The 27,473-nt window shown below is 39.1% G+C and overlaps 4 protein-coding genes across 9 annotated transcripts; 2 read left to right on the forward strand and 2 right to left on the reverse strand.

The window, feature by feature from the left end:
* Positions 1-840: 840 nt before the first annotated feature.
* On the forward strand, positions 841-4,359 carry LOC112460314 (protein msta-like). Of its 4 annotated transcripts, XM_025024949.1 has the most exons (7): positions 841-1,407; positions 1,736-2,110; positions 2,177-2,311; positions 2,577-2,763; positions 2,900-2,995; positions 3,320-3,414; positions 3,489-4,359. In XM_025024949.1, the coding sequence occupies exons 1-7, from the start codon at positions 916-918 to the stop codon at positions 3,573-3,575; spliced, it is 1,467 nt and encodes a 488-aa protein (XP_024880717.1). In that variant the 5' UTR covers positions 841-915; the 3' UTR covers positions 3,576-4,359. The 4 variants fall into 4 exon arrangements, with proteins under 4 accessions (XP_024880717.1, XP_024880715.1, XP_024880716.1 ...); XM_025024947.1 differs by having other exon boundaries at positions 1,736-2,311; XM_025024948.1 differs by having other exon boundaries at positions 3,320-4,359.
* Positions 4,282-11,036, reverse strand: LOC112460311 (zinc finger CCCH domain-containing protein 13-like). Its single transcript, XM_025024941.1, has 10 exons — positions 10,415-11,036; positions 9,918-9,993; positions 9,357-9,757; positions 6,871-9,090; positions 5,967-6,275; positions 5,523-5,868; positions 5,280-5,446; positions 4,771-5,054; positions 4,568-4,685; positions 4,282-4,429 (listed from the first exon to the last, which is right to left on the reverse strand). Exons 1-10 carry the CDS (start codon positions 10,630-10,632, stop codon positions 4,321-4,323), a joined length of 4,248 nt encoding a protein of 1,415 aa, XP_024880709.1. The 5' UTR covers positions 10,633-11,036; the 3' UTR covers positions 4,282-4,320.
* Positions 11,037-12,140: 1,104 nt separating this feature from the next.
* On the reverse strand, positions 12,141-17,723 carry LOC112460313 (CREB3 regulatory factor). Its single transcript, XM_025024945.1, has 5 exons — positions 15,913-17,723; positions 15,325-15,732; positions 14,754-15,242; positions 14,547-14,669; positions 12,141-14,272 (listed from the first exon to the last, which is right to left on the reverse strand). Exons 1-5 carry the CDS (start codon positions 16,526-16,528, stop codon positions 14,178-14,180), a joined length of 1,731 nt encoding a protein of 576 aa, XP_024880713.1. The 5' UTR covers positions 16,529-17,723; the 3' UTR covers positions 12,141-14,177.
* Positions 17,724-19,931: 2,208 nt separating this feature from the next.
* LOC112460273 lies at positions 19,932-27,265 on the forward strand. Of its 3 annotated transcripts, none has more exons than XM_025024891.1 (16): positions 19,932-20,130; positions 20,295-20,568; positions 21,010-21,064; positions 21,245-21,522; positions 21,795-21,977; positions 22,055-22,187; positions 22,391-22,557; positions 22,947-24,416; positions 24,531-24,747; positions 24,826-25,002; positions 25,082-25,196; positions 25,269-25,351; positions 25,731-25,959; positions 26,321-26,487; positions 26,572-26,812; positions 26,884-27,265. In XM_025024891.1, the coding sequence occupies exons 2-16, from the start codon at positions 20,498-20,500 to the stop codon at positions 27,060-27,062; spliced, it is 3,765 nt and encodes a 1,254-aa protein (XP_024880659.1). In that variant the 5' UTR covers positions 19,932-20,130; positions 20,295-20,497; the 3' UTR covers positions 27,063-27,265. The 3 variants fall into 3 exon arrangements, with proteins under 3 accessions (XP_024880659.1, XP_024880656.1, XP_024880658.1); XM_025024888.1 differs by having other exon boundaries at positions 19,933-20,130; positions 25,269-25,462; XM_025024890.1 differs by lacking the exon at positions 19,932-20,130 and having other exon boundaries at positions 20,148-20,568; positions 25,269-25,462.
* Positions 27,266-27,473: the final 208 nt, after the last annotated feature.

Here is a 27,473-nt window from a genome sequence, read left to right on the forward strand (position 1 = left end):
AATTACAGAGCACGAGACACTTTTTAGTCAGGCGAGCAAATCAATATTACGCGTTTACAGAGTAAATCGATTGCGTCCGTGGTGCAAGTCCGTGACGGCATTATGTCCGTTGAATGAGCTTTCCATCCCATAGAAAAAGTTTTATTAAAATAGATATAAATATATAATTAACAATATCTTTCGCTTTTTTCGGACTTCAGATTTTTAAATAAATTGTTTACTCACGTGTCTTTGTTTACATCTCGCGAAGCGCGTAAACTGTATAAACATTAGGCAAGTTGGCTAGTTTTCGGTATCGATGTGCTGCCAAATTATAATTCTATTTTAAGCTAAGAGCACGCTACTCGTAGAACAGTGTTACTCGAGCACTCGCGTGCCGCCAATATCGGACATCTCTTGACTTTGTAATATCAATCCTTGTCCTAATTATATAATTAATCCGTAAGATGATCCGTGGCTTACAAAAGCCAAAATTCTCTGATGCTTCTAACACTGGCCTGCGGTATATCATGTTTGACAAAGGACGTGTATAAATATCCCTGTACCATGATGATGCCTCGTTGCAATCTTGCCATCAAATAATTTTCGTCGGTTTCAATCTTTCCGGAGTTTCAAAACCTGGAAATCTCATGGCCAATTTAAAAAATTCTAGGACAGATCCATGAATATCTTTCTATATCTGTAATAATTAGAAATTTATCTCACCGCGAGTTAGCTCAGTCTGCGGGAGAGCCTCTGCTTTGAATAATATAAGATCCGCTCAAAACATTTGCTACTTGTGCATCAACAAGATTTTCCTAGCTTAGTTGCACGAAATTGGCTCCGTGCCGATACGTTTCATCGTCTATATAAAAGAGAAAGATCAAAGTATCGGGGAGAAGGTTCGAGAGAAAAACTTCTACGCGGAGCGCGTCTATGGTTCCTCTGATGGAACCTCACGAGGCAGAAGACTTGCTCAAGTCTCATCTGCGAGAGAATAATCTTTTGCAAGATGAACCCAGATCATGGACCGTCGATCGTTCCCTTCTCGGAGGTCGCGGTTTATTTGCCACGCGAGACATTCGAGCCGGCGAGTTAATCTTCACGGACGTTCCGCTGTTAATAGGACCACGATGCTACAACAAGTATCTGCCGATGTGCGTCGTTTGCTATAAGAGCGAATGCCCTCTGTTCCCCTGCGATCACGGCTGCGGTTTGCCGATCTGTTCTACGGAATGCGAGGATTCCGCGGTGCACATCCAAGGGGAATGCCGGTTCCTGAGAGGATGGAAACCGACCTGCGGTTCTACCTGGTCCAAGGATCTGCTACTCGCGGTGGTGCCAATACGTGGTCTCACGTTGTCAAAAGAGCAACGTAAACTCTTGTATGCTTTCGAGTGTCACGCGAATCTTACTCGCAATTACGAGGTAAGTTTTCTTTTATATAAAATATCCTATAAGTTTCTGATATTCATATAGTCCAGCTTTGTAGAAGTATAAAAAAAAAGGAACAACTAAATTTTCATAAATAATACTGTTCATTGTCTTATATTTTCTTTCTTAAGTCTTTCTTCATATACTCATCTCATTGTATATCCTAATCATGGATATGATTGAGATGGTTCTGAGTAACATTAAATGGTCTTAGTTTATCGCGCCTCTCTTAATAATTTCTTCATGTAATATTTATAAAAAATACTGTGTAATAGATCAAATGAAACCCTTTATAACATTTGTTCATCACCTTATGCCAAAGATCGACTTGCTCAAGAGAAACGTGGCCAATTTTCCTAACGAGGAGCAAATGGAGCTCATGAGACGTATTTGTGGTGTCTTCAATACGAATTCGTTTGAAGTCGTGGTTGTATCTTCACGGGACGAGGACCGTACTACGAGTTTACGTGGTCTTTACCCAATGGGCGCATTCCAGAATCATTGCTGCGTGCCGAATACCAGGCATCACTTCGACGATCAGCAACGGATGCACGTGAGCGCCGTGCTGCCTATCGCTGCTGGCGAGGAGATCACCATGTCCTACACCGATCTACTGTGGGACACATGGAGCAGAAGACAGTTCCTGAAGGTCACCAAATATTTCTCCTGCCATTGCAACAGATGCTCCGATCCTTTGGTACGTCAGCACCGCAACAATCTCTCTCCAAAAATTGAAGCAAAATATTCTTTTTGTTTGTTCCAGGAATTCGGTTCCCAGCTTGGCGCACTTCTCTGCGCGAAAAACGATTGTTCGGGGCATTTGTTACCTCGTAATCCTCTCAATCATAAGTCATCCTGGATCTGTGACAAGTGCCAGACCAGCGTGAATCACAGACAGGTGGTACCTAAAAACTGAAATAAAGCTATATATTTACATGCAGTAAGAATAATAAAAAGTAATTTTTAACGATTCTTTTCCTACGAAGAATAGATTTAGTCTTTTATACAATTATTGATTTCAGAAAATTATTTATTGGCATATTAATAAGGTGCTCGCACATTCAATAGCATTTGTATGATCATATGATCGATTAAAATCGTAAAATATTTCTACAAAGTCTGTCTTGATTTCTTCTATGAATGTGAGCTTCGCTGTTTTACAGATCGAGTATATTCATTCGGGATTAAATACATTTGTATCCGACGCTATGTACAAAACTCCACGAGAAATTCTAAGATTTACAGAAACAGTATTATCGAAATTAGTACCCGCTACTAATTACATCTTGTTAGATGTCAAGTATCGTATAATCTCCTACTTTGGCAGAGTCCCCGATCTTAAATGGGAAGGTGAGATGTACATTCTATTTTCTATAAATATTATTATGAAGTATTTTACAAGTTTTTTTTTATTACCTTTATATTGCATAATATTGATAATATATGTGTATGCTATAAATGAGAAATGTAATTCGTATTACTGCAGATCTCACGGATGCAGAACTTAGAACTAAACAGGTGTATTGTGATGAGATACTTTCTGCGTTAGACGCTTTAGATTCTGGAGATTCTATAAAAAAAGGTAATATCATGCGAGAGATGTTTCTCTTCTATACATATATATATTAAGATCTCTATAAAATATTTCTTGTCCCTGTGAATAAAAACGAGATGTATGTACAGGATAAAAAGGATCGAAATGAAGATTATTGTTCTCCTATATAAGTTGTAATAACGTCAACGATACGAATGTGATATATTAATTAATCATGTCAAAATAAGATATAGAATCCAAAAAATCCTAGCATATATTTTACATCATAATTCTTGAAATTATAATATTATTTTATAAGTAAAATTGAAAAGTTAAAATATAATTTTTTAATGTACTTATAATATATTCTAGGCCTTGTTTTATACGAGTTATATCGTACAAATCTGGAATTGTTTAAACGACAGATTTCCAATGATAACGATGAACAGACACATCCACATATAAAAGTACGACGAATAGTTTATTATATGTGTGTTTATTATACATATCTTAATTATCGTTTTAAATCTTCTTTTTTCAGAACGACGATAATGAACGACTATTGCGAAAAGCAATGAGTATATTACAAAATGATGTCGGTGCAGCTTGTGTTCGCAAAAGCGACTAATGCAATCTACTATTTTGACATCGTTCATATTTATTGCTTTACTCGATATCTGGCTGGAATACATATATTCCATTCATATGAGAACGCAATAACAAAGAATGCGTTTATATTACAATTTTCACAGTCTAATTACTTGATTCTACACTTTAATTCACGAACTGCACATTGTATATAATACAGAATGTCATATATATATATATATGAAATATATGAGATTTAAAATATGCGAAGATTTATTGATAATTTTTATTAAAATAAAAATGCAAATGTTTAGACGAAAATTCTATTCAAATAGCAATTAGCTACGTATAAATTATAAGTCGCGATACGGTGAGATCTGTCGTAATGTGTAACAGATTAATAAAGAGAATATATATATACAGAGTGGGGCAAAACAAGCACGATCGGCAAGAGGGTGATACTTGATAAAATAAAATAAAAAATATATTTTGTATACAAAGCTTCATTTTTCAAAAACATTGATTTGGAAAATTGGAGAGTTAATATTTGCGCTTCTTGTACATTCTTTAACAGTCTTGTGCCTTCAAATTTGTCTTAATAGCAGCTATTAATAAGTAATGCATACGCCATTTATATTAATGGAATAAAATAATTTAATTATTATATGTAAGATCTTTTGCTGTTTGTACCATATTCCATTCTGTATGTATAATATACTTTATATAGAGTAATACAAAGAAAACAGTGGCCATTCACAACTTTATGTACAAATCTCATTACTTGTTCATATTACTTGCTGTAATAAACATTTTGCTTCTTCGCACAAGGCAGTACTTGGCTTCAATGTTTCCCAATCATAGTCGATGTCTTCATCGTAACTCGCATTATTATTTCTACAATAAAATTTTATTATATTAATAATTATATATCGTCAAATTCTATAATATAACTATTGATTGCTATTTATAACACAGTATAAAGCAAATTTTGTAATTTGCTCTTAAATATAAGTATAATTTAAAGCAAGTTACCTATACAAAGTATCATCTACAGCATGTATCGCGCCATTGCCTAAATCCTGAAGCAACCGATTTCGCGCGAGCGCTGTGTGCATTAGCGCAATATCATTCAGCAAAAATTCTTTATGATCTACAAAAGAAAGATTTCAAAAATATTTATTTATTTGCTCAGATACTCATTTCTGATTTCAACAAAACCACATTGAAATACTCACCGTTCTTCTCATACTTTTTTAGCAATTTTTTCACGAAATCTTCGCCCGCGTATTTCTTAGATATACCAATTCTATAGAAGATAGCTTTACACTGCCATCGATTCTCTGCAGAATCTTGATTAGACGGGACAATTCGCTTTGCTTGTGTTTCCTTCACGAGAGATTCCCAATCGACTCCTAAGGCATCACCTAATCCTTTGCCGCTCGTTTTAATGTCTTCCTCCAACTCGCCGTCAGAAATTTCTTCAAAGTCCATAGTCTCCATATTATCATCTTCCATATTCCTGACACAACAGAGAAAGAGAGTTATATGTAAAATTTGATATTTTGATATCAACCAATGTGATTTTAGAGATTTTGCATAAATAAAATAATCCGAAGTAAGAAAATATAAAACTTTCATTAAAGATAATCGTATTTTTCCTTTGCAAGCTATCGACTTAATATCAAATAATTTTTGAAATAGAAACGTTTCATCTTAATAACATTTTATAATCTATATAGCTTACTTCAATGATACTGTATCGGCATTATCCTTAGATTTTGAAGTAAAAATATTTTCTTCCGCAGGTTCTTTCGGAGATAACTGAGCCGGCTCCTGAACAGTTGATTGCGCATCGCGATGCGCAGCATCCGATGCTTTCTTATTTGTTCGTGTTTTATTAGTTTCCATATCCTTGAAAAATTATATAAAAATATGAACACTTTTTCGAAGAAAACCAAAAGAAACAAAAATATGGTGGGATATGTACCGTGGTATCTTCTTCCATATTCAATATATCATCAGGATCGTCGCTAATATCACTCAAATCGCTTTCAGTATGAAGAGTCTGCAAGGATTCATCGGCGATGGGACGCTTCGGTTCCACCGCAACGGGTTCCTTGATTTCAGGTTTATCCTTTTGCGAATTTTTCTTTTGGAAACTATCCGTAGATTTTTCTCTAGTAGTTGTGCACAATCTACCTTCAGCGAGTTCCATCAGCTTTTTGTTGATAGGTTCTTCCTTCATGCTGCCGTAAATAGCTGCTTGCTTAGCAGAAGGATGAATCGCCGGCGGCTCTTCTCTTGTTTCCGGCGCATTGTACGATCGTCTTTTGCTGTAAAAATTAATTTCAATCAATGCTTTAACTAATAAAGAGGATAATAGATATATTTGTTACTTTAATTTTAATCTTGTATAAGATAGCACATTTACCTATGTTGCGTAGATTCTCCGTGCTCCAAATCCTTCGAGCGCTCGTTCCTGTAATGTGATCGAACGTGCATGTTCTGATTATCCCATTTCCGGGCATCGTTGGATTTCCAGTCGCCTACAGGATTATCGTATCGGGAATTCCATTCATCATCATGTATCTCTGAACGAGGAAGACTGTCTCTGCCTTCCCATAACGTTCTAGGACGCCATTCTCTCTCCTCCCATTCCACTGTCTGATAACCACGATCTCGACCGTGTTCCACATCACGATGGTGTCCCTCCCAATTATCGTTAGAAACAGTTTCATCTCTAACAACAAGATAGAAGACAATACGTGTGTGAGAGAACAATAACATGAAAAAAAGATAAAATTTCAATAACAATAAAAAAAAAGAATGATGAATTTTGTAATTATAAGATACGATTTAACAATACGGGTTTTTATTTCAATTCTGATAAAAAATTACCTGTTAAGATAGAGTAATACGCTCTTATTTCATTGAAGAAAAACATAAAAATAAAAGAGATAAAAAGAAGATAAAAAATCTAACAAATCAAGCCGGATTATACAGAATTTGCGAATTTTATAACTTGACTAGATGTCGACTTAGTTTGTAAATAACGGTTTATATTATAGCGTACTGAAAATGATTTTATTGCAGGTCAAAACATTTGTCACATTATTTATTTAAATTTGTAACATTCTTAGCACATATACCCGGCTTAGCCGGGTTAGCCTCGTTAGCCCCTTTTATCTCCTTTATTTTTAATTTTTCGAACCTAGATCTATTATTATTTTGAAAAACATAAAACTAATTCAACATGCGTTGTAAATAGTCAACCTAAATAAAAAGCATCTAAAGCGCAAAAGAATAATATTTCTCCAATTCATAATAATTATTACCTAATATTGGCTCCACCACTTCTCAATTTATCGCCAGGGTAGAGAGGATGTCGATGATGATGGTGATGATGACGATGATCGTCGAAGGATGCTCGTTCTGTAGTTTGAATCACGTATCTCGACTCTCTGGACCTCTCGTCGCGAGCAACGCGTCTTTCCTCGAAGGGACTGTCGTACCTTCTGCCCTCGATGGTCTTTCTCCTGTCATCCTCGTGGATGTGACTGTGATCCCGATACTCGACATGTGGAGCCGGCTCCTCCTGCTCGTCCCAGTGTTCGGTCTGCAGTCTGCCATAGTTCCTACCAAAATTCCTGTCCACTTCCATGGCGCGTCGCGGACTGGTCGCGTCTCGACGATCCACTATCCGGTCGATCTTGCTCGGAACGCGACTAGATTCGATTCGCGCCTGGTCCTTTCTGCCGCTGTGCTCCGACGTGTGACCCCGTTCGTATCTCACACCGAACCTTCTGTGCCGATCCCTGTCATAGTGACTGTCCACCATGTCCATTAGATGATCGCGAGGTAGAGTGGGTGTCACAGCCACTACCGACGAGGAAGATGAAGCCGGAGGAACGGGCGGTAACGTCGCTGTTGATTGAACGCTCGACGACGTCGCGACATGTCCACTCTTGTCGTGCAAGGACCCACGATCCAAAGACGTATCCCGAAAACGATCCATGCGATCCCGGGGTGAGTTGACGGTGGACTTGCCGCGACTCGACGATACGTCCTTCTCGACGACGCCGCCGCCGCCGCCGCCGCCGCCGCTTCTTTCATACCTTCCGTCTAGACGTGATTGCGTGGAGCTCCGTTCCCGTTCGGCGAGAGCCTTTGTCTCGGATCGTTCCCGTTCCCGTTCGCTCCTGCTCCGCTCGCGAGTGCCGCCGCTCTTTTCAAACGACACATCTTTGCCTAAGGATCGTTCCTTGATTCTACTACTGCTGTAACGTGAACTCTTGTCTGCTGATAGGCTCAACGCTGCGGGCGATACCACCGCAGGCACGTCTCTCTCTCGCGACTTCATAGACTTGTCTCTTTCTCGATCCCGGTCACGATCCCGCTCTCGTATCTCTCGCTCTCTTTCCCGCTCACGATCACGCTCTCGTTCTCGCTCGCGATCCCTATCCCTCTCCCTGTCGCGTTCGCGTTCTCTCTCTCGATCTCGGTCCCGATCCCGATCACGATCCCGCTCGCGCTGCCTCTCGTTACGACAACGCTCCTGAGATTCATCCTTATCCTTGTCACGCTGAGGTTCTTGACGCTGATCGCGATTCAATCTCGACGGACGCTCGTCTCTCGTCTCCTTCTCGCGCTGACGCTCGCGGCTCTTCTGCCGCGCTTTGTCGCCGCCGTAAGTCTTATCGTCGAAATTGTCCTTGCTCGTGTTGCTCCTTCGATAGCTTTCGTCCTGATTCGAAGTCACTGTTTGTTTCGCTTTGCCGGAAGACGTCTGCTCCGTCTTTCTCGCGTCATCTCGTTCTTTGCTCTTATCTCTTTTGTGCGAGTCGCGATCTTTCTTCTCTGCGTCTCTCGCAACACGATTTGACGAGTTGGTTTGCTTCTCTGGATTCTTTGCCGGGGTGAGATCGCGCCTCGTCCTCGATGGCGTTCGGCTGCGTTGTGTCTTCGACGACGCACTCTCCTTGACGTGTTGGTACTTGGATGACCGCTCCGATGACGACGGCGGCGGCGGCGGCGTACGCGAACGCACATCCTTGTCCTTGCATTTGGATCTCAACCGATCATCTGACTTGGTCTTTTCGTCAATAGCGCGGTTCTTTTCTTTCTCCTGTTGTTCCTTGATTTTATCGAATGACTTGCACTTGACAGCGTCCTTGGACAAACACTCGTCCATATCACGCACTTTCTTGTAATGCCTGCCATCCTCCTTGTCCACTTCCCGATTACTTTTCACCGCTTTCGGCGATTCGCTCCTGTTTTTTTCCCGGATTTTGCTGGACGATGACGCGCGATGCGCCACAGAAACCTGCGAGCCCAACGTTGCGGCCGTCGTAGACGTGACTCCACTCGTAGATCCCTGTTGTATCGCGGGTGATCTAGCGCGCAACGAACTGGAATGCTTCCTGGATACAGACGACGAACCATACTTTTTGACTGATCTCGCGATAAGGTCCTTCTTCGTGGACGTGTTCTCGAGTTTACGTTTCTTCTTGTTGATGGCTTTGTCGTTTCTCGTTCCTAATCTCTTGAGCTTCAATCTGTAAGATCCATTCATAACAATTCGATAAAAAAATTACGCAATATAACAAGCATCGATATAATTCTTTAGCATCGAAATAAAATGTAATAGATTATATTGTATTATACTTATTAAATTAATATACGGGAGAATGTGAAATACAAAGTTTTTTTCTTATATATATATATATATATATATATATATATATATATATATATGTGTGTTCGAGATTATATATTTATACATTACAAAATATAAAGAATCTTGTATAAAATGAATACTTACTTTCTCTTTCTGTCTTTATCCTCGTTGTAATCGGCGGAAATAGCATGATGTCTCTTGGTCTTGATCTTTTTAATTTTCTTATGTGAGTCCGACGTCGACGTAGAAGATGAGTCTTCGCTGCTGGAGCTGCTGCTACTGCTAGATGTGCTGGATGTGCGCGAACTAGAGGAGGAGCTCATAGCTTTTTTCTTCTGTCTTACTTTATCCTTGCCATGTACTTCTTTGTCCTTCTTCATTTGTAATTCCAGTTCCCGTTGTAACAATTGCCGCCGTCTCTCCAATACCTTCTCGTCCTCGTACTCGAGATCTGTCTGATTCCACTCTTCTATGTTCAAGTCCGGACTATGCGATGCCTTTTTCACAATCTTTGATGTGAGCCGTTTGAAAGGATCCTCAATGAGCTGTGATATTGGAATAATCAAAAGTAAGTTCTTGATTTAAGTTTATAGTTAATCAGTCATCAATTTTAACTCTTATCAATTATCTTGCGATGCTGAAAATGCTATGTGTATATATATAATAAAATTACTATTAAATAGAAAAAATATGACATGTGCTTACCCCAGATGCACCTGCGATCGCATTATCTTTCTTAGCACGCTTGGATGGGCTTATCAATGTGTGTGTGTTTGCGTATCTAATTAACAAATGAGAGAAATGAGAAATTGCATTAGTCTAATAAATAAGCCATACGCTCTAATAAAAAGTAGAAATCTAAATTACAATATTTTACAAAATAGTAGTCTTGGATCCGAAACATATCGTGTTTGAAATATTGGAGCAAATATAAGTCTAAAAGCTATAACGGAGCTCATTTTAACTCTTTAACTTCGACCAGTAGTAAACCACAGTTAGCCATGCGTTAGAAAAATTGCTCTCTACTATTGTCTCTGCGTTACAATGCAAATTTAATTATTTGTTTTATTTTTTGTTTATTTTTTCGTTTGTTAAATGTGCAGCTATAAAATGTCGCAATGATCGATCAATCGACAAGACAAGCCGGTGGGCGTCACCGACGGCGACGGCGATAAGGAGTCATAAGGAAATCCGCGGCTCACTTGCAACTCTTTCCGTAGGAACAACTGCCGTTGAGGGCCCAATTTCTGCAGTAATCCGATGTATTCTGAACGGCGGCGGCGGCGGCAGCGGCGGCGGCGGCGACGGCGGCGATCGCTGGTTTGGTGCCCAACCTCTCAAACACACTCGGCCGTCGTGAAGAGTCTGTATTACATTTCGTAGGGTCAGCCGTTATCTTCCTTATGTTTGGTTTTGACATATTATCACCATAAAGCACTTGTATTCTCACAATGGAAGCGCATAACTGCGAGTGTGCAGTTGTTCACGTGCCGTGCGAAATCGTCATGCGACTCGGCGATCTCGGTGCGGAAGCGGAATACGTGCGTCTGCGACTCGCGCGAGAACGGGCATCGTTCTCAACCTACGCGTCTTACGCCCGGGCCCCGGGCGGCGGGCACGGGCTCGGGGCTCCCGGCTCGGGGCTCGGGCAGGCGGGGCAAGCTCGGGCTCGGGACACCTCGGGAATCTCGGGATACCACCGCCACCCGCGACCCGCGAGCCGTTTCGTATCCCCTTCCCCCGATTATACTTTAGGGCTCGACGGCGAATGCGAAATCGGAGTCGCGCGAACCCGTAACCGCTGTCTCTGGAAATCTGACCTTTAACTCGTAGGCTAGAAAGAAATCGATAAAATGGAGCGCCACGTTTGTCCCCGTCAGTAAAGATGCTGCGTAAATTTTCGTGATTATCGAGCGGAGATAATTGCAGAGTTATCGACTATCTCGACCATTGATATACATATATAAATATTATTGTTTATAATGCGTGTTAATTTATAGATTTATTATCGCACAGCTGCTTCATAAATAAGCACACATATTTGCGACGCAATAATAATATATATTATGCAACATTTCTTTCCCCCATAGTTATCGCCCGCATAGATAATCACGGTCCAGTTTTACATAAATAAATAAAAATCGAATACTACCGCGTCATAGATACATATATATGTGCATATTTAGGAATAATAATGAACTGGAAAGCTTCAAAAGAATACATCCATCCGAATTTTTCGCCGTCAATAGTTCGCCTTGGAGATGCATATCCGCATTCAATATACAATTCTAAAGTATTGACGTTGCCAGCCTATATATATTGCTTTTGTCTCGATTTCGATCAATTCGCAGAAACCTTCTGAATTTTGTCGCGAACGATCGACACTTTTTTTTTCCAAACTTTTTCAAACAAAAATATGAAATAAACATCGATGGTTCCGTTAAATGTATATGTATACATATATGTATATATGCATATACGTATTCGAGATTTGCACAAAGTGGGAAAACAACATCCTATATGTAAAACGCGCGTGACACCCATCGTCATGTTGTGTGTCCGTATTGGAAAACATGCGGAAATCGGATGACTTAACGTCAGAGTCACGTCGAGTCATACCAATTAAATGAGAACGACCGATCGGACGACCGATGACTAATGACCGCGGAGGCGAGCAGTGCCGTGTATCGTCTTTCGCGGGATTTTGCTTTTTACAACATAAATTCATATATCTCTTTTACACATTTATTAAATTTAGTTAATACTTCGCACTTTTCTTCCCTTCCACCCACCCTTTGCGTATTAAATTTCGTTAATTTTCTTCTACGTTAACATGTGGACTGTAATCTTTTAGGAGAGACATTTGAAATGTAATATTAGCATCCCGCATTCCTAAAATGATGGACGATTGTAATAAAAAAAACCCGCTTGCCGTTCGCATGTGTTTTTTTTTTATTAGAATAGAAATGATAATTCAACCACATCTCATTACATATTCTGATCAACTGATTCATCTTCGGGTCGTTTGCCGTAACTCGATTAGCACGATAAACGCCAGGAATGCATTCGCACGCCACGTGCAATTTTACGTTTTACATTTTACACGAGCGAGCGAACGAACGCAAAGCACATCATCGTAAAAGTATCGGGGTCATCGTCGGAACAATAAATGGCGCTTTTCTCACGAACGCGCGTATTGCACACCATGAAAGAAAAGAAAAGAATATTCTTGTTACACGCAACATTTCCCGCACGCATATGATTACGATGATATCGGAGTGACGTCTCGTGCTACACTGATATTACACACATTAAACTTTTGCCGACGTTACATACACAGCGAATGAAACCTACGGTGGTACCCCGCATAACAATAAATTAGACTGCATAACGATTCGATAAGGATTATACAACATCTGTATTTATATATGTATATAATCGTATGACTATATATCCACACGTTTCTTTTTTTCCTTTCGGATAATTACTATGATCTTTAGCGCAACTTTACATATACAAAAATCGATTAAAAAAATATTAGTACGAATATAATATGGATTAACATCTTGCATATTTAAAATATATGTATGTGTATATTAGTGATTAGCAAAATATAATTATAATTCTAATCGCGGCGTACTCTAAACAATCGTCGAACAGAAGAGGCGTAGACGCTATGTTTTATATATATATCTATATATATCTGTCCTCTCTTCTAAAATTCTAAAGCAATGATATCCCACCTCGCGCCACGATTACAATCTTTCCACATACATTATTTTATCTTTATATATAATCCGGTATAGCGTTTCGTTCTGAGGTAGATCGAGTCAGCAAACAGCAAACAACTATGTAATTCAAAGCTCGTTTCTAAGTGCAACTAATGCACACATTCTAGATTTTTTTACTATTATGATTAAAACTACATCGTCTGAACATAAAAAAAAAAGATCATCAATGTCAATTCTTAGTATTGTTGCGTCAGCCGCCATCAATAATTCCGAAACCTTGATCATCATTAGTAATTATTGAAGAATGAAATTAATTATATCTATTTGGAAAAAATCGCCAAGATACATCTTGAACTGAGCAATGATTAGTATAATTAAATTTTACGTAAATTGTATTATCGTTCTGAAGCCAAAAGTTCTGCTGTGTGGTGCATATTCATTGCAATTTAACCCTTGGTTGTCACACCTCTTTTTTGAACTTGCCTCTCAAAAAGTTAATTTTTTATAATGAGAATTCTATAATGTTTAAACTTATTCTAGAATTTTTTGCGATTCACTTAAACTGTTAGTTTTTAAACACATACAGCATACAGTTGTTTGAAAATTGGTTGGGGTCATTTTGATCCCGTGTGACAACCGAGGGTTAAAGAGTAAAGATTAAATTTAAAAATCACAACGTGTGCAACGCTGATTGATAATGGACATTGATGATATCCCTAATGTGTTATAATTATTAAGTGACATTCGGCACTTTTTCTTTGCACTTTCATCAGGATATATAACCATTCTTTTTTTTTTTAACAATGATACATTTGCAGCTAATTTGTAAAAAAAAAAAACATCTTTGTTTGCATAAATACATTATTGAAACTATCATATGTGATGCATGAAAAGTGTTATATACAGATTGACCATTATATACAATAGGCGAAAATGCAGATACTTTTGTAGAAAAAAAGTGACGATTTAAAGGTCTAAGAGATAAACCAATATACATATATATCAAGGTTTCGCATTTGCATCGATAAACATTTTCTGAAACAATGTATAAGATACTTGTTAATTATACATTAACCAATACGTTAACTGTAAGTCTGCTTTCTGAAGCATTCAACAGCAACTTTAAAGATAAAAAGCAACATTACCCTAGGTATGTATAGACATATAGCATATTTTTCCAAAGATATATACACGCGTAGACATAAGATTTATAGGAAAACGATTCGCTATAATATTAAAAATTATCGATGCCACCATCAGGAATACCGGCTCTAATATTATCCAACACTTTGTTCACAAATTCTGTTGAATGATTTGCTATTCGCACTTCTGCAATCAAAAGAGTTTGCATATATATTAAAGTAATAATAACCACTAATATATGTATGTATCCTTATATTTTATCTTTTAATAAGAAAATCAACGCTTGATATAAGCAAAGCTAACTGAGAAGGTTAAATGGTCAAATTACGAATTATGTTTTATCAACGACCAAATTACAAATTACGTGTTATCTATATATTATATCTATGATACCTTTTATCTAAGGAATTATACATATTACGTATATATACGTGTAAAGAAAAATTAAAATATTACTCACTGGTAGCCACCTTGCAATATTTCTCCATTTGTCGTGTAAGCTCTTCTTGAGTGTCGCGATTGGATTCAGCTAATTTAGCAGCAAGCGTATGTTTAGCTTGTGATATACCTTGTATGAGACGTCCTGAAAAAAAGTATTATTCGTATTTTAATATGTCCCAAAAAGATGACGATTTTAATACATTCTTCATTTCGACGTTTACTCAACTGTGTTCTGTTTCAAGTCCATGCAGTTTTATCTTATTAGCTTCATGTTGAGCCTTTTTCTTTAAGCGGCACGCCCGTGAAGCTAATTTATTTTTTTCTTTACGAGTTTTCGGCCTTGCTGGGAAAGGTAATTCGGAAACAGGTGTCATATCATTTATAATGCGATTTAATTTGTCTAACTCTCGTCCGATATTGTGAAGCTTGCGAGGATTAGGTGTAAGATCGTTCCCGTCGCCTTTCCGTGCCTTTCCACTATGCTTAATTCCTCTAAGAGCACAATGAGGACTAAATACTGGATCAGTTGCTTCATTCAAGACGTGCGGATCTTCCAAACGCGCCCGCGCGATTAATCGCTGTCCTTTTGGTCCCTTCGCTTGAACGTTATATTGCCAGAAGAATCTTTCTTTTTTACTATGCCTGTCTTTTCCTAATTCTGTTCCTGCTCCTACTCTGTTGTTACTCTGTTCCTCGCCGTCACTTCCGCCTGTATCTGGTTTGATGAAATTTATTTTCATTATCTAAAAGATCATCAAATAATCTATAAGTTACATGACTATACAATACACAACTACCATTATCACTGCTGTAGTCATCGTAATGGTCGCTATCGTCGTCGCTGTCTTCATAGCCCTCGTCGTGGCTAAGAGGATCAATACAGAGTGGATCTGGACTAAGGGCACCTCCAGTACTCAGACTACTGGTCGATCCTGCCTCTACCAAGCTACCGGTACTTAAGAGATGTTGTCGTGGTTCCCTGTGGGCCCAGATTTGATCCAAATGTCCCATTGTCTGCGTTGGCGCAGACATAGACAGTCTCGAACTTTTAGGTTTACCACCTATCGTGGAGATATCTGCCTGCGTGGATATTGGATTGTTAAATGGATTTTCACCTCTTTTCATAAGTAACTCGTGTAAAGTGGACGATCCAAGAGGTCGAGTTACGGGATGTGGCGAAGTCGACGAGCTTGCTGTTGAACTACCTAAATGAGTTATAACACCGTTATCATTATCAACAAACAATAAATAACAAACCATACTTATGGTTTTAAGGCAAGAACACGATACTAACATCATTATTAAATTCCCTTTTACTGTAACGCATCAAAAATGTATTTGCGCTTAACGTTATTACTAGATGAAATACATTTGTTTGGATATACCTGCAACGTTACTAGTGCCCGGACTAGGATACGCAGTAGGACTAACAGCTTCCGCATTATCCACAACGTTGGAACCTCTATTTAAATTAAAGCCACACGTATTCGTATATGTGGGACAACTACGCCGAGTAACTCCAGATTGTGGAAAACTACTAGGCGCGAATCCCATGCTACTACTAAACAGAGAGCTAGTCGGAGCGGTGTATTCCATTTTTAGCGGCTGCACCCTTTCCTCGGGCAGCAATAAATCGTCGAAATTTAAATCTCCCAACAGGGTATCGTCGTTGGCGTTCAACTCGGCCAGAGTTGGACCCTGGATAAGCTCAGCCTTGTCAACTTGGAATATATCATCGTCATCCATCTTAAACGAGATGTCCATCTGATCTGGGTCCATCTTAAAGGAATAATCTGACTGATCGGCCCTCATGTCCCATCCGGCGGAGACCGCCAGAGGAGACGGCGAGAACTGAGCGTACGCTCCTCGCGGGGTGCCTCGGTGGCCTCCAGGTATCGGGACAGACGCCGACGTGTTCATCATCTCCCCGCCAGGCTCTTGCTTCACTACGCTATCCATCGTGCTAGCTAGCGAGAAGTCGCTGTACTTCGAGTCGTCCATCAGCTACGGATGTTATGATGTTGACGAAAATCGTGGGAAGGCGCGCGCGCGTGCGAGCGCGCCCGTGGGCGCTACAAGGCTACGATTACTTTTGACGCTTGAAAAAGCGAGAGAGAGGGAGCGAGAGAGAGAGAGAGAGAGAGAAACTATTTCTCTACGAAGCGCAAAGTTCGGGCAAGTTTGGGCGAAATGAATCGTTCCAAGATCCACCAAGATCGCGATCAGGATTCTCGAGCGACGGATATGCACCTATCGGTGCCGAACCAGTGCGAGCGACGATCGTTGCGCGTTGTTACGCACGTTAGTCCAGCGATAGCGTTGACTGTGTCACCCTGTAAATAACGTCCAGCGGAACGATAACGCGAGAAAGAAAAGAAGGAAAGGCGCGCGCGCGGGTTATCGGCCCGCCGAGAGCGAGCTGCACCGTTTCAGTTTCAGTTTTTTGACTCGTCCGCAGTCCGCACCTCGCGTTTGCTTTGGTTCGCCTCGTGTCGCACGATCGATTCGCAGCCCTCGCGCACGGACGAACGGCCACGAGCCACGAGGGAACGGCTTCTCCGTCTCGCGCTGGTGGACGGCGGAATTCGACGCTCGACGGTCCCGAGAGTCGAGGCCTCGGGGTAAATACGATGGCGATGGCGACGGCGTGCAGCGTGCACACGTTGGAAATCACATATTGGTCCACGCGCGCATCGCGTGCCCCTCGTCAGCGGGCATTTTTCGCGGCTGACAGCATCGCGGTGGCCGCGGCGAGGCCAGGGGCCAGGCTGGGTTTCACTTTTTCTTCCCCCCTCGAAATCCGTTGAGTCGACCCGAGTGCGAGTACCCGACTCCGACCTCGCGGCCCTCGGGCTCGAGAGCTGGCGCGAGCGCAAGAATCCCTCGCGATCGCGCTCGTACGCGCTCGTCCGCGCGCCTACGATCGCGCGAATCACGCGCCGAGGACGTCGCGTTGCACGTGCCAACGACTCGCGAGGAAAACGGACGAGAAATCGGGCGAGAAATCGTTCGGAACGCAGAGGAGTGACGACGTGTGTTGTTTGTTATTGTTTTGCCACGAGACTGCGGGGGCCGAGTGATCGGTGATGTTTGCATAAATAGAGGAACGGGTCACATGACACGTCTCGCGAACGAACGTCGGCCAGTTCCGCGGCGCCGACCAATCGCGCGCCTCCGTTTCCCTCCGTTTCCTTCCACCTGTGCGCCCGCGCCCGCGCCCCCCCCCCCCCCCCCCCCCCCCCCGCCCCCCCACCCCCGCAACCCGCAACCCGCAACTGTCCGCAGTCCGCACTGTCCGCAGTGTTTGCGACTCTGGCGATCTGGCGCAGAATTGTTGTTCCGAATTCCGATATGTTATTTGCTTCGCACGGCGCACGGCGCCGGCGCGCGCTGCCGACTCAAGTCAAGGACGTCGGATGATCGGATCGCCGCGCCGAGCTGGCCGAGTTGACCGAGTTCTCGAACAGGGACCGTATTCTCGAGCCTGCCCTAATGATGCGACTTTCTATTTGAAAAGCATTGAATTTCGCATGCGAGTTTTATTCAATAGGGCCCCTGCTGGGACCCTGATTCTCGAATCGTTTTCATGAAACTCGTATGCGAAATTCACAATGGTCGCGTTCAGGAGACCAAGCAGCTCAATAGCAGTCGAACGTGCGTGGCTCTTACTTTTAGAACGAACCAATCAAAACACTGTGTTGATAAGACAAACTCAACAGTTGTGCAACAGTTGTGTCTGCTGAACGCGCCCAATGCTTTTCAAATAGAAAGTTGATGCATACGAAAATCATTAGGGCAGGCTCGAGAATACGGTCCCAGGGGCCTGGGGCCCGCGTCTCTAATGAGAAACGTATGCGTAAACTCTGCTCTAACAGAAAAGCTGCAAGTTTATTGGGTAAAAACTGTGCGATAGCCAATCACGTTGCAGCCTTTCTGTTAGAGCAGAGGTTGCGCATACGTTTCTGATTAGAGAATCGGGCCCCAGCCTCTCTGATTTGCGCGTGATCCGTGACGAGGCATTCCTTTTCTCCTTTTTTTTTGCTTTACGTCTTTACGCCCAATCGCGAATGCTAGGTCTACAATGCGAGTCGTAAGACGTGACCACGCACACGCGACGTGGAGGAGAATACGCGACTGTGCGTGGTCACGTCTTACGACTCACGACTTTACGACTCGCCGTGTAGACCTAGCAGAACATGCAAATGGGACTTGAGATGCCATCGATTCTCGACATTCTCGTTCGAATTTCTTCCGTTTCTTTCTTCTTTCGGTTTTGGACGAATGCTCTCTTTTACGTCGATCTTTCTAGCGATTTTTTCATTCGTTGACTTGACACGACTGTCTCCAATGAAACGTGAAGGAAAGGATTCTCGCGACGCGATACGCGATTGGTCGACGTAAATCGCGGGCTGCAGATGAAATACAGGCCGATCAAGAAGACCAGACAAGGACAGAGTTTTTTGCTCGAGCATTGTCGAGCATGCTGAAGTGGAGCACACCTTGGAATTTGAAATGCTCTCTCTCATATCGCACAGGAAAACCTAGCGCGCATTCCAGTTAATATATATTTTAGATTTTAGTGTTCTAAAAGGCCTACTAGCTGTTCGTTTTAGCTGAACTTTGTTCAACAGCTAGTTTATCTTTCCTCTTTTTCTTTTCACGTTGGAGAGAAAAAGAGAAAAGATGAACTGTGCTACAACTTCAGCTAAAAAGGAACACGTGGCCTAACGTGAACACGTGGTCACGTAATAAATTTTGAATGGCGTGTTTCCGCTGAACGTAGCTGTACGTTGTACTACACTCGATTGTTGTATTGATCGCGCACACGATACGAATAATAAAAGAGTTTTGCCATAATAATTATCAGTACGATATTTTCCCGCTAAAATGATGAATTATTTTCGTTGCATGATTCTCGAAATTTTCTTACGGTCCTCGCAATAATGATATGCGTACCGCACCTCGAGGGATTAGAATGAAAGAGAAAAATGAGAGCCTTGAAACAGAATACGCCGACTACGAGGAAAAAGATAAAAGGCTGCTGAGCTAAGCACGTCTTGAACGAAACTTATATCAATATTACGTCATTCGTCTTGTATGTACAGTCGCCGCCAATGATTCCTTTCCTGGGATGAGGGGAGAACATAAGAATACCTCAGGAAAGGAATCATTGGCGGCGACTATAGCTTTTGCCATGGCAGTACATCGCGAGTTTTCGCATCCGCGTCACCCGATGCAACGTGAGAAAGATGCAACGTAATATGTCTAACACATGACGAGATATTGTCCTCTGGGCGCCTAAAGTCGCGTTCGTTCGTTCTATTGTTTCACTTCGCCGAACTCGTCGAAGGGCGTTGGAGCGTTGGTTTTGATTTGAGTGCAGAAAGTGCAGCCGAAAGGACGAGCAAGAACCGACGCGGTAGCCAATCAACGTGCCGTTTTTTCGTAATGACCAATTTTATTGGCTACTACCCCTTCCTACCGCGTGGCGTGTTTCAGCAACCTGTGTGTAGGAGGCAGGAGTTCCCAGAACCAGAGTGGCGTGCGTGTTGTTGCGTCTCCCGCTATTTCTCTTGCCTCTTCGAGATTCATCCATTCGAACCGTTCGTACCTTTCTTTCGTAGACGCTTTTCTGTTATAGTCGCGGTTGCACGGCGCACGGTTGGGCGAATGTGTTTTGCTCTACGGCTCTTTCCCCGCGTTAATGGTTTTTTTTGTTTACGTATTTCTGGCTTTGCATCACGTTAACGTTGTACCGGTCTTGCAGGTCAACCAGTGTCCTTCGATGTTTATTCTGCGGCCGCGTGCGTGAATATAATACCCACGCCTTCCAGTTGCTGTTGTCTGAGCAGTGGAAGAACGGCCTCCTGTGGAAGATTATTATTCTTCCGGTACTACGTATTGTAAATCTGGAAAGGATTTTTGATCCTTTACAACTTTGCAAACGTGAAATTTAGCATTGTGCGCAATATGGCGTACTTCGATGGCTTCGATGGCTTCGATGGTGATAGGAATGCCGAGCAAATGCCGCTTGTTGATCGGTAAGAACGAAGAAAGCATAACGTGAATAAATGAATCTGCTTGGAATGGCACGTTGCATTATCAAAGAGAATCATATATTAACGTGTATATTGTATATTAAATATTTTTGTAATATGTGCTCTTAGACCTTGTGTAACTTGAGAAGTGTATCTGCTAGGCTGCGGTCTATTTGATGTTACAAGTTCTTCGAAGCGTTCTTTTTCTTCTTTCTTTATTGAAAGAAAGGAGAAGACGGCTTCGAAGTATTTGTTGCATCAAATGGACCGCAGCCCTAATACAGTGATATGTATATGTATCTTTGAAATTACAAAAATACCATGTAGTGCATGGCTTCCCGTACGCTTCTTTTAATTTAATTCCATATCTTCAATGGGGTGATACGTTGTATAAATCTATATCTTGCAGACACGTTTGTTTTATATTTTTAATTTTATTTACAGGATGGACACAGAATACATGATACATGTGGCAAGTTTGCCACGAGAGTTGAATCAGGTATGATCCATCAATCTATTTAGTTGTAAATTATAATTATTAAAACATTCTTTGTTAGTAACGACTTGATTCACAACGTACATATTGTTAGTCATACTTTTGAAATCAATATTATATATCTATATTTTTGAGATTAACATATCTATTTATTTAATAACATGAAACGTGATGATTTTTCAGGATGCCATCAGAGATATTTTTAGTCAGTATGGTAAAATCACTTCAATTTTCTACCCTCGTAATGCTGCGTGGGCTTATGTTACGTATGGAAAATATCGTGACGCCGAACTTGCTATACGAGAACTCAATAATAAAAAACCATTATATCTAAAAGTGTCACTTGCAAAGGAGACATCTTATACAAAGAAAGGGCAAAACGTAGATTTATCTGAAACTCTTGAAAGACCAAAAGTGGTAAACACTGCAGATTTGCCGCCTATTCCCAAGGATATAAAATAGTAAGTGTCATCAACATTAGCACGTATTGAAATATTAAAATGGTTACGATCAAATATGATCCAAATTAATATTTAAGCATGTTTTATCTTGGTTTTTTTTTGTACATATAAGTAACGTGTGTTATAAATTATTTGAAAGAGATATGATATCAACCACGTTTCAAGTAATAGAAAATATTTTTTATGTTAAATATAAATCGAGAATATGTGTATATATTTTTTATGTATATAGTGTGAGAATGTACGCGTATATAATATATATTTAATTTTAGTCGGAATATGGGTCGTGGACAAGCGATAAATGAAATCCGTAAACATGTGTTGCCACAACCAGTGGCAGTACCATACAGATATGTAGACTATGGATCATCTTTGCCTTCGGTCTCGCAAACACTTGGCGTTCATGAGTTTGAGGTCGAAGATCCTTATGCGAGCACAAATCAATTATGGACAAGGTATCACGGTTCAATAAATACAATGCAATGTAACAACTGTTTAAATTTACTGTATTTTACATGGCTTCTTATTTCAGGGGTGTGATAACTGTCACGCCAGATGGAAAAAGACACGTTTCTCTTGGACGCGGTTATACGATGTATGAATATCCAGAACCATATCCTAAGATTGAAGAATGTATTTCAAAAATATACGAACAACGAAAAAACGTACGAAATTACGCAGATATAAGATTAATATAGAAGTTAGAAAAAATGTGTTACATTTTTAGTACATATTGTGTTTATATACGTTTGATTATATTTTACGTATAATACATGTTGAGTTATTTGTTCCATTGTTGAACGTGATTTAACTAATGATATAATTTATGTTAGAGAAATAATTGAGTATTAATGTTTATTTTTTGCAGGGATTATATGAATATTCCGAAGATAAGCTTAAGAATGGAGTACAAAACTGCTCCGTTTGTTCCACGAAAACAATTAAACATTGTGAAAAATGCCGTACGTATTATTGTAGCAAAGCTTGTCAATTGGAAGATTGGCCACGACATCAGGATGAGTGTGAACGTATTCCGTAATTATATATTTGTATTAAGTTATCTATATTTGTATATTTAACTTTATTGTAGTTTAATTATAACGTAAGTTAAATAAGTTAAACAACTTAGTAATTATAAATGAAACTAATTATAGTTAAATATAAATCATACTTAAATTTATGCAGATCAGTAAATAAAATTTTTAGATATGCAAATTTATATCTATACATAATTTTTTAATGCTAGTTTTCTTTCACAAAAATATTGTTTGCACATTAATGTGATTGTTCTTTATTACGATTAAGTAACATAATAAAGTAGACAAATTCTATATCAAAAACCATATTTACTTCATTTACTTCAGTCCATTATTCCGGTGTTATCAATCACAACTAAACTTTTAGTTATAAATTTTTTTTTACAGGGCATTAGTGGAAGAACCGATTGGTGGTATGTCATCATTGAAAATTAATCAAGATGTAAATCAAACAAAAAAGACATCAGTACCAAATATAATTAATAAAACTGCTACATCTAGTGATGTAAAACTGCGACGGCCCAATACGATTAATGCAGTGCAAGTGGAAAACTCGAGTAATATGAATACAGACATGGATAAGAATAATACAGATGTTACGTATAATTCTGTGAATAATGGAACTCAAGATAGATATTCATCTGGTCAACATGATAATGATATAAATGTATCTCAAACTAAAATGACAGATCAACCAGTAGTAAATGTTACAAACACCAAAGAATTTTCTCAACAACATCGATTGCGTAAATATGACAATACTAACGAGAGTACTAATCAGTCGAGAAAAAATAATGAGTGCTCTCCAAAATCTAGCTCCACTGACCAAAGTCGTCATAGTCGTAATTATCAAAGTGATTCAAACAGAGCTACCCTTAACAAAGAAAAATATTATAATAGCAATGTAAAAGACAAAACTTACAATAATGACCGAAATTGGCCTAAAAAAAATGGCTTCCAAAGTGACAAAAACTCTGCTTGCTATAATGGCAGAGAAAATGCCAATAGACCAGGAACTAGTGTTTCCCAAAATAACTCAATGAACAACGGTTTTTATAAAGATACACGTTTATCAAAAACAAAATTTATAGCTGTGGAAGTTATAATATCTCTGGGTAATGGTGAATATTGGATAAACAAAGTAGATAATAAAAGTGCACTTTGCAACTTAGTGTCGGAGTTACAAGATGTCGTAAAGAAATCACATAAGATGCAGCCGATTATCGGTAAAGTTTACGGTGTGCTCTATGGTGATACTTGGTATAGAGCTATGGTAACATCCCTGAATCCTACTAAGGTCAATTTTATTGACTATGGTAACGATGAAATATTGAAAAAGGATGATGAGACCAGAGATATAGGAGACCTGGTTAAAGCTCCAGAATTTGCTAGAAAAATTCGCTTAATGCAAGGCACAAGTGATAGGTATAGAAATCTACAAGCAGGCGAGACCATTTCTGTTAAAATGTTGTCCATGGATTCTGACAATACGATAATAGTAGAAGTGCAAGAACAATCGGAAAGTTTATCTTCACGTACAACAGAAAGTTCGTCAAATGATACAGTGAAAAAGTTGATGCCACAAAAAAATGATGAAGTGTCATCAAATAAAAGTACAAAAGCTTCCACCGTTCAAATACCTAACGTCTTGGATGCTTTGGCTGATTTGTTGAAACAAGAAGCTGCTTCTGAATTGCAAATTAAGGGCTTCATACAAATTTATCCAAGTTCGCAAAAGAACGTTTACCACGCAATTTTGGGCCCAGATGTTTACAGATCCGAAGTTACGATGATTTTCCTTCACCTGCAAGAAGACTTAAATGAGTGCTTAAAAGAACAAGCAGATATAGATTACAAGCACGTATATGTATATATATATAAAATTTATAAATATATACTATCAATTTTTTAATATTTACTGTATATCATTAAACATAAATTGGAATAAATAAAGTATTTTTTACTGTTTAGGCCGAAACCAGAAGAGTTAGTTTGCGGTAAGTGTTCTGATGGCTGGTACAGGGGATACGTTTCGGTATGTCCCAAAACATCCAAGTTGTCCATTCGTGCAATAGACGAGGCAAGAATTAAACCAGCAGATAAAATTTTGCCATGTCCCAAAAAGTATTCGAATATTTTTGCTCTTGGAGTTATGTGCGAAATGAACCATTCTGCCATCGAATTGCAGGTAAATACCTTTAAAACATTTTATATACAGATATAGATACGGATACAGATACAGATTTTTACTTTGATATGTTACCAGAATGATGATGCACCATACGGGTTCACAGCGGTCTTGAATGAGATGAGCCACAATCAAGAAAGTCTTAAGATAAAAATATGGATAAACTCTGAGGACTCTGAAGTGATACAGGCTGTGGTGAGGAAACCCACAGTGAACTCGCCGATTCCTATTAAAATATTAAAAAGTGGATCTAAGGTTTGACATGTCAACGTCAGTATATTTACCGTCAATGTGTGGTTTGAAATTTCATTGTTTTTATTGACTATGATTTCAGGTATGTCTTACAAGTTATCGAAATCATTATTATATGTTTGTACGGTCTTTAGACGAGGAAGAAGTAGAATATTACAACAATGTTATGCAAACCGTCGCACAATATGCACAAACAGGTAAAATAACTGATTAAATAATGTAATGAGATAAATTGATGATTATAAATTATTTTTTCTACTTGATTGCAGCACCGCATTTACCCGAGCCTCCAGTTCCTCCACAAATAGTAATTGCACCATATAATAATGATGGCAATAGTTATCGTGCAATGGTACTTAACTTGGTGGAGAATGATAAAGCTAGGATAGTTTACATCGATTTTGGCAATATAGCCATAATTGATATAAAAGATCTTAAAGTCATGCCAGCATGCGATTTATTGGTATTGATATACTTGCATGCTAAGGGTATATCCAGACAAATTTGCATAGCGCTTAAACATGAGCATAAGAAAATTGATCCATATACATGTGCATAAGGGAATGGACCACTCCATTTCCTTACGCATATACTTATGCACCTATGCAAGTTTGTCTGGATAGGCCCTAAGATGAAAAAATTATACGTTATATCAAGATGCCCTAAGACAATAAAAAATATATACGTTATATCATTGAATATTAAGATAATGTCAATATGTGTTTTTGTAGCAACATGGCTGTACTAGAATAACTTTAAAAGACATTCCTCGTGACGTACCCAGCAACTCAGAAGTTGACCTTTATCTTCGCAATTTAACGGGCAAAGAGGTGCCCCTGGTATGTACATATGAAGGTACATCACCCAAGGATGGAGTTCGTTTGACGATGCTTACAGGGGAATGTGTTAATGATAAAATAAATCAGCTATTAATCCCAGGATGGAAAAAAGAAAATGATGGTAATGATAATCACAAATTAGACAAGATTTTTAGAAAGTAACGTAACATATATTTGTTTCTCATCACAATTTGTTATACAAAGACTTTAGATCATGCTGCTACTTAAGTCTACCTTTCAATATGACTCTCTTAATGTGAGGCACTTGAAAGTTTTAGCGTGCAAGATAATTATTTTTATTCAATGAACATTGGTTGATAGATCAATTAAATATTACATTCTTACGTTACAGAGATATATTACATTACTTTTTCTTTATATTTCACGTACCTTGGCCATTTTGATGTATGTTTTGTTATAATTTATAATTCTATACAAATTTACAAAATAAGAATTATAAATTTATCATTTTTCTTATACAGACAACACATGTTACATGATAAATGATATTGAAAGCGCAAGTTTAGGACATGTAGGTGAAACAGTAAATGCAGTGATACTGTGTAAACAGGATACTGGAACTATGTTCATGATGAGTTCTGTCGATGTTGAATTAACGGCTCACATCTCTGATGTGATGCCCAAGATGGTAAATAATGTGTTATCATGAAATATTTATATGTTAATGCATTTTTATTGCATTATACAATAATGCAATTTTATTTCGTTGTAGTTGAAAGAGTATTGCGAGAAAACGGAATATTATATACCAAGAGTGAACGAATTATGTTTGGCGTTGTACGAGGAGGCATGGTATCGAGCCGTATGCCTCAATCCTAAGGAATCGCACACGACATCTGAAATTTTATTTATTGATTGGGGGAACACAGAATCAGTGGAGCATAAGAATATAAGATTGATGCCTAAAGACTTTATCGTACCTAAACCATTGGGAATTTTTTGTACGATTGTCGGTAAGTATCAGAGTTATTGGTAAGTTAAAGGATACGATAAATCTTATAAACTTATCTATTGCTTATTATAGATTTGGCACCAGTTGACAGTAATGGAAAATATTCAGAAGCCGTACAGAAGAAAATAGACGAGTTAACACAAGATTACTCGGCCATCAAGATTAAAATTGTAGAACTCATTGAACACTCCCATATTAAAGTCGAGTTACCAGAGGTTCGCGACGCGTTAATCAAAAGTGGTCTCGTGTAGTCTTCATAAACATTTTAATTTACATATAATTTTATAGATTATGTGATCTTGTGCAGGATTAAGACTATTTTTGATCTTAAATCGTTATATGATTTAATTCTCTTCATTTATGTATTTTAAACAGTGGACAGTTACATATTTGAATATTATATTTGCCTATTACATATATCTTTTTATTTGACAACTTCAGTCTGCTGTTATCATGTTTTGTTTCTCAAAAGAACAGTTTTATTTCAATGTATTATGATTATGTTTGCAAAGGCAATCTTATTCTTTTTTTTTTTTTTTTTTTTTGCTACAAATATTTAGCTTTAAAATGGAAAAAACTTTTGTATTCTTAATAAAAAAATGACTATATAACGTCTAACGTGGAAATGTCTTTCCCTACATATTTATTGACGATTTAAATTA

Source organism: Temnothorax curvispinosus, unplaced genomic scaffold (assembly GCF_003070985.1).
Source record: "Temnothorax curvispinosus isolate PA1 unplaced genomic scaffold, ASM307098v1 QBEX01010444.1, whole genome shotgun sequence".
In the NCBI taxonomy this organism is placed as follows: Eukaryota; Metazoa; Arthropoda; class Insecta; order Hymenoptera; family Formicidae; genus Temnothorax; species Temnothorax curvispinosus.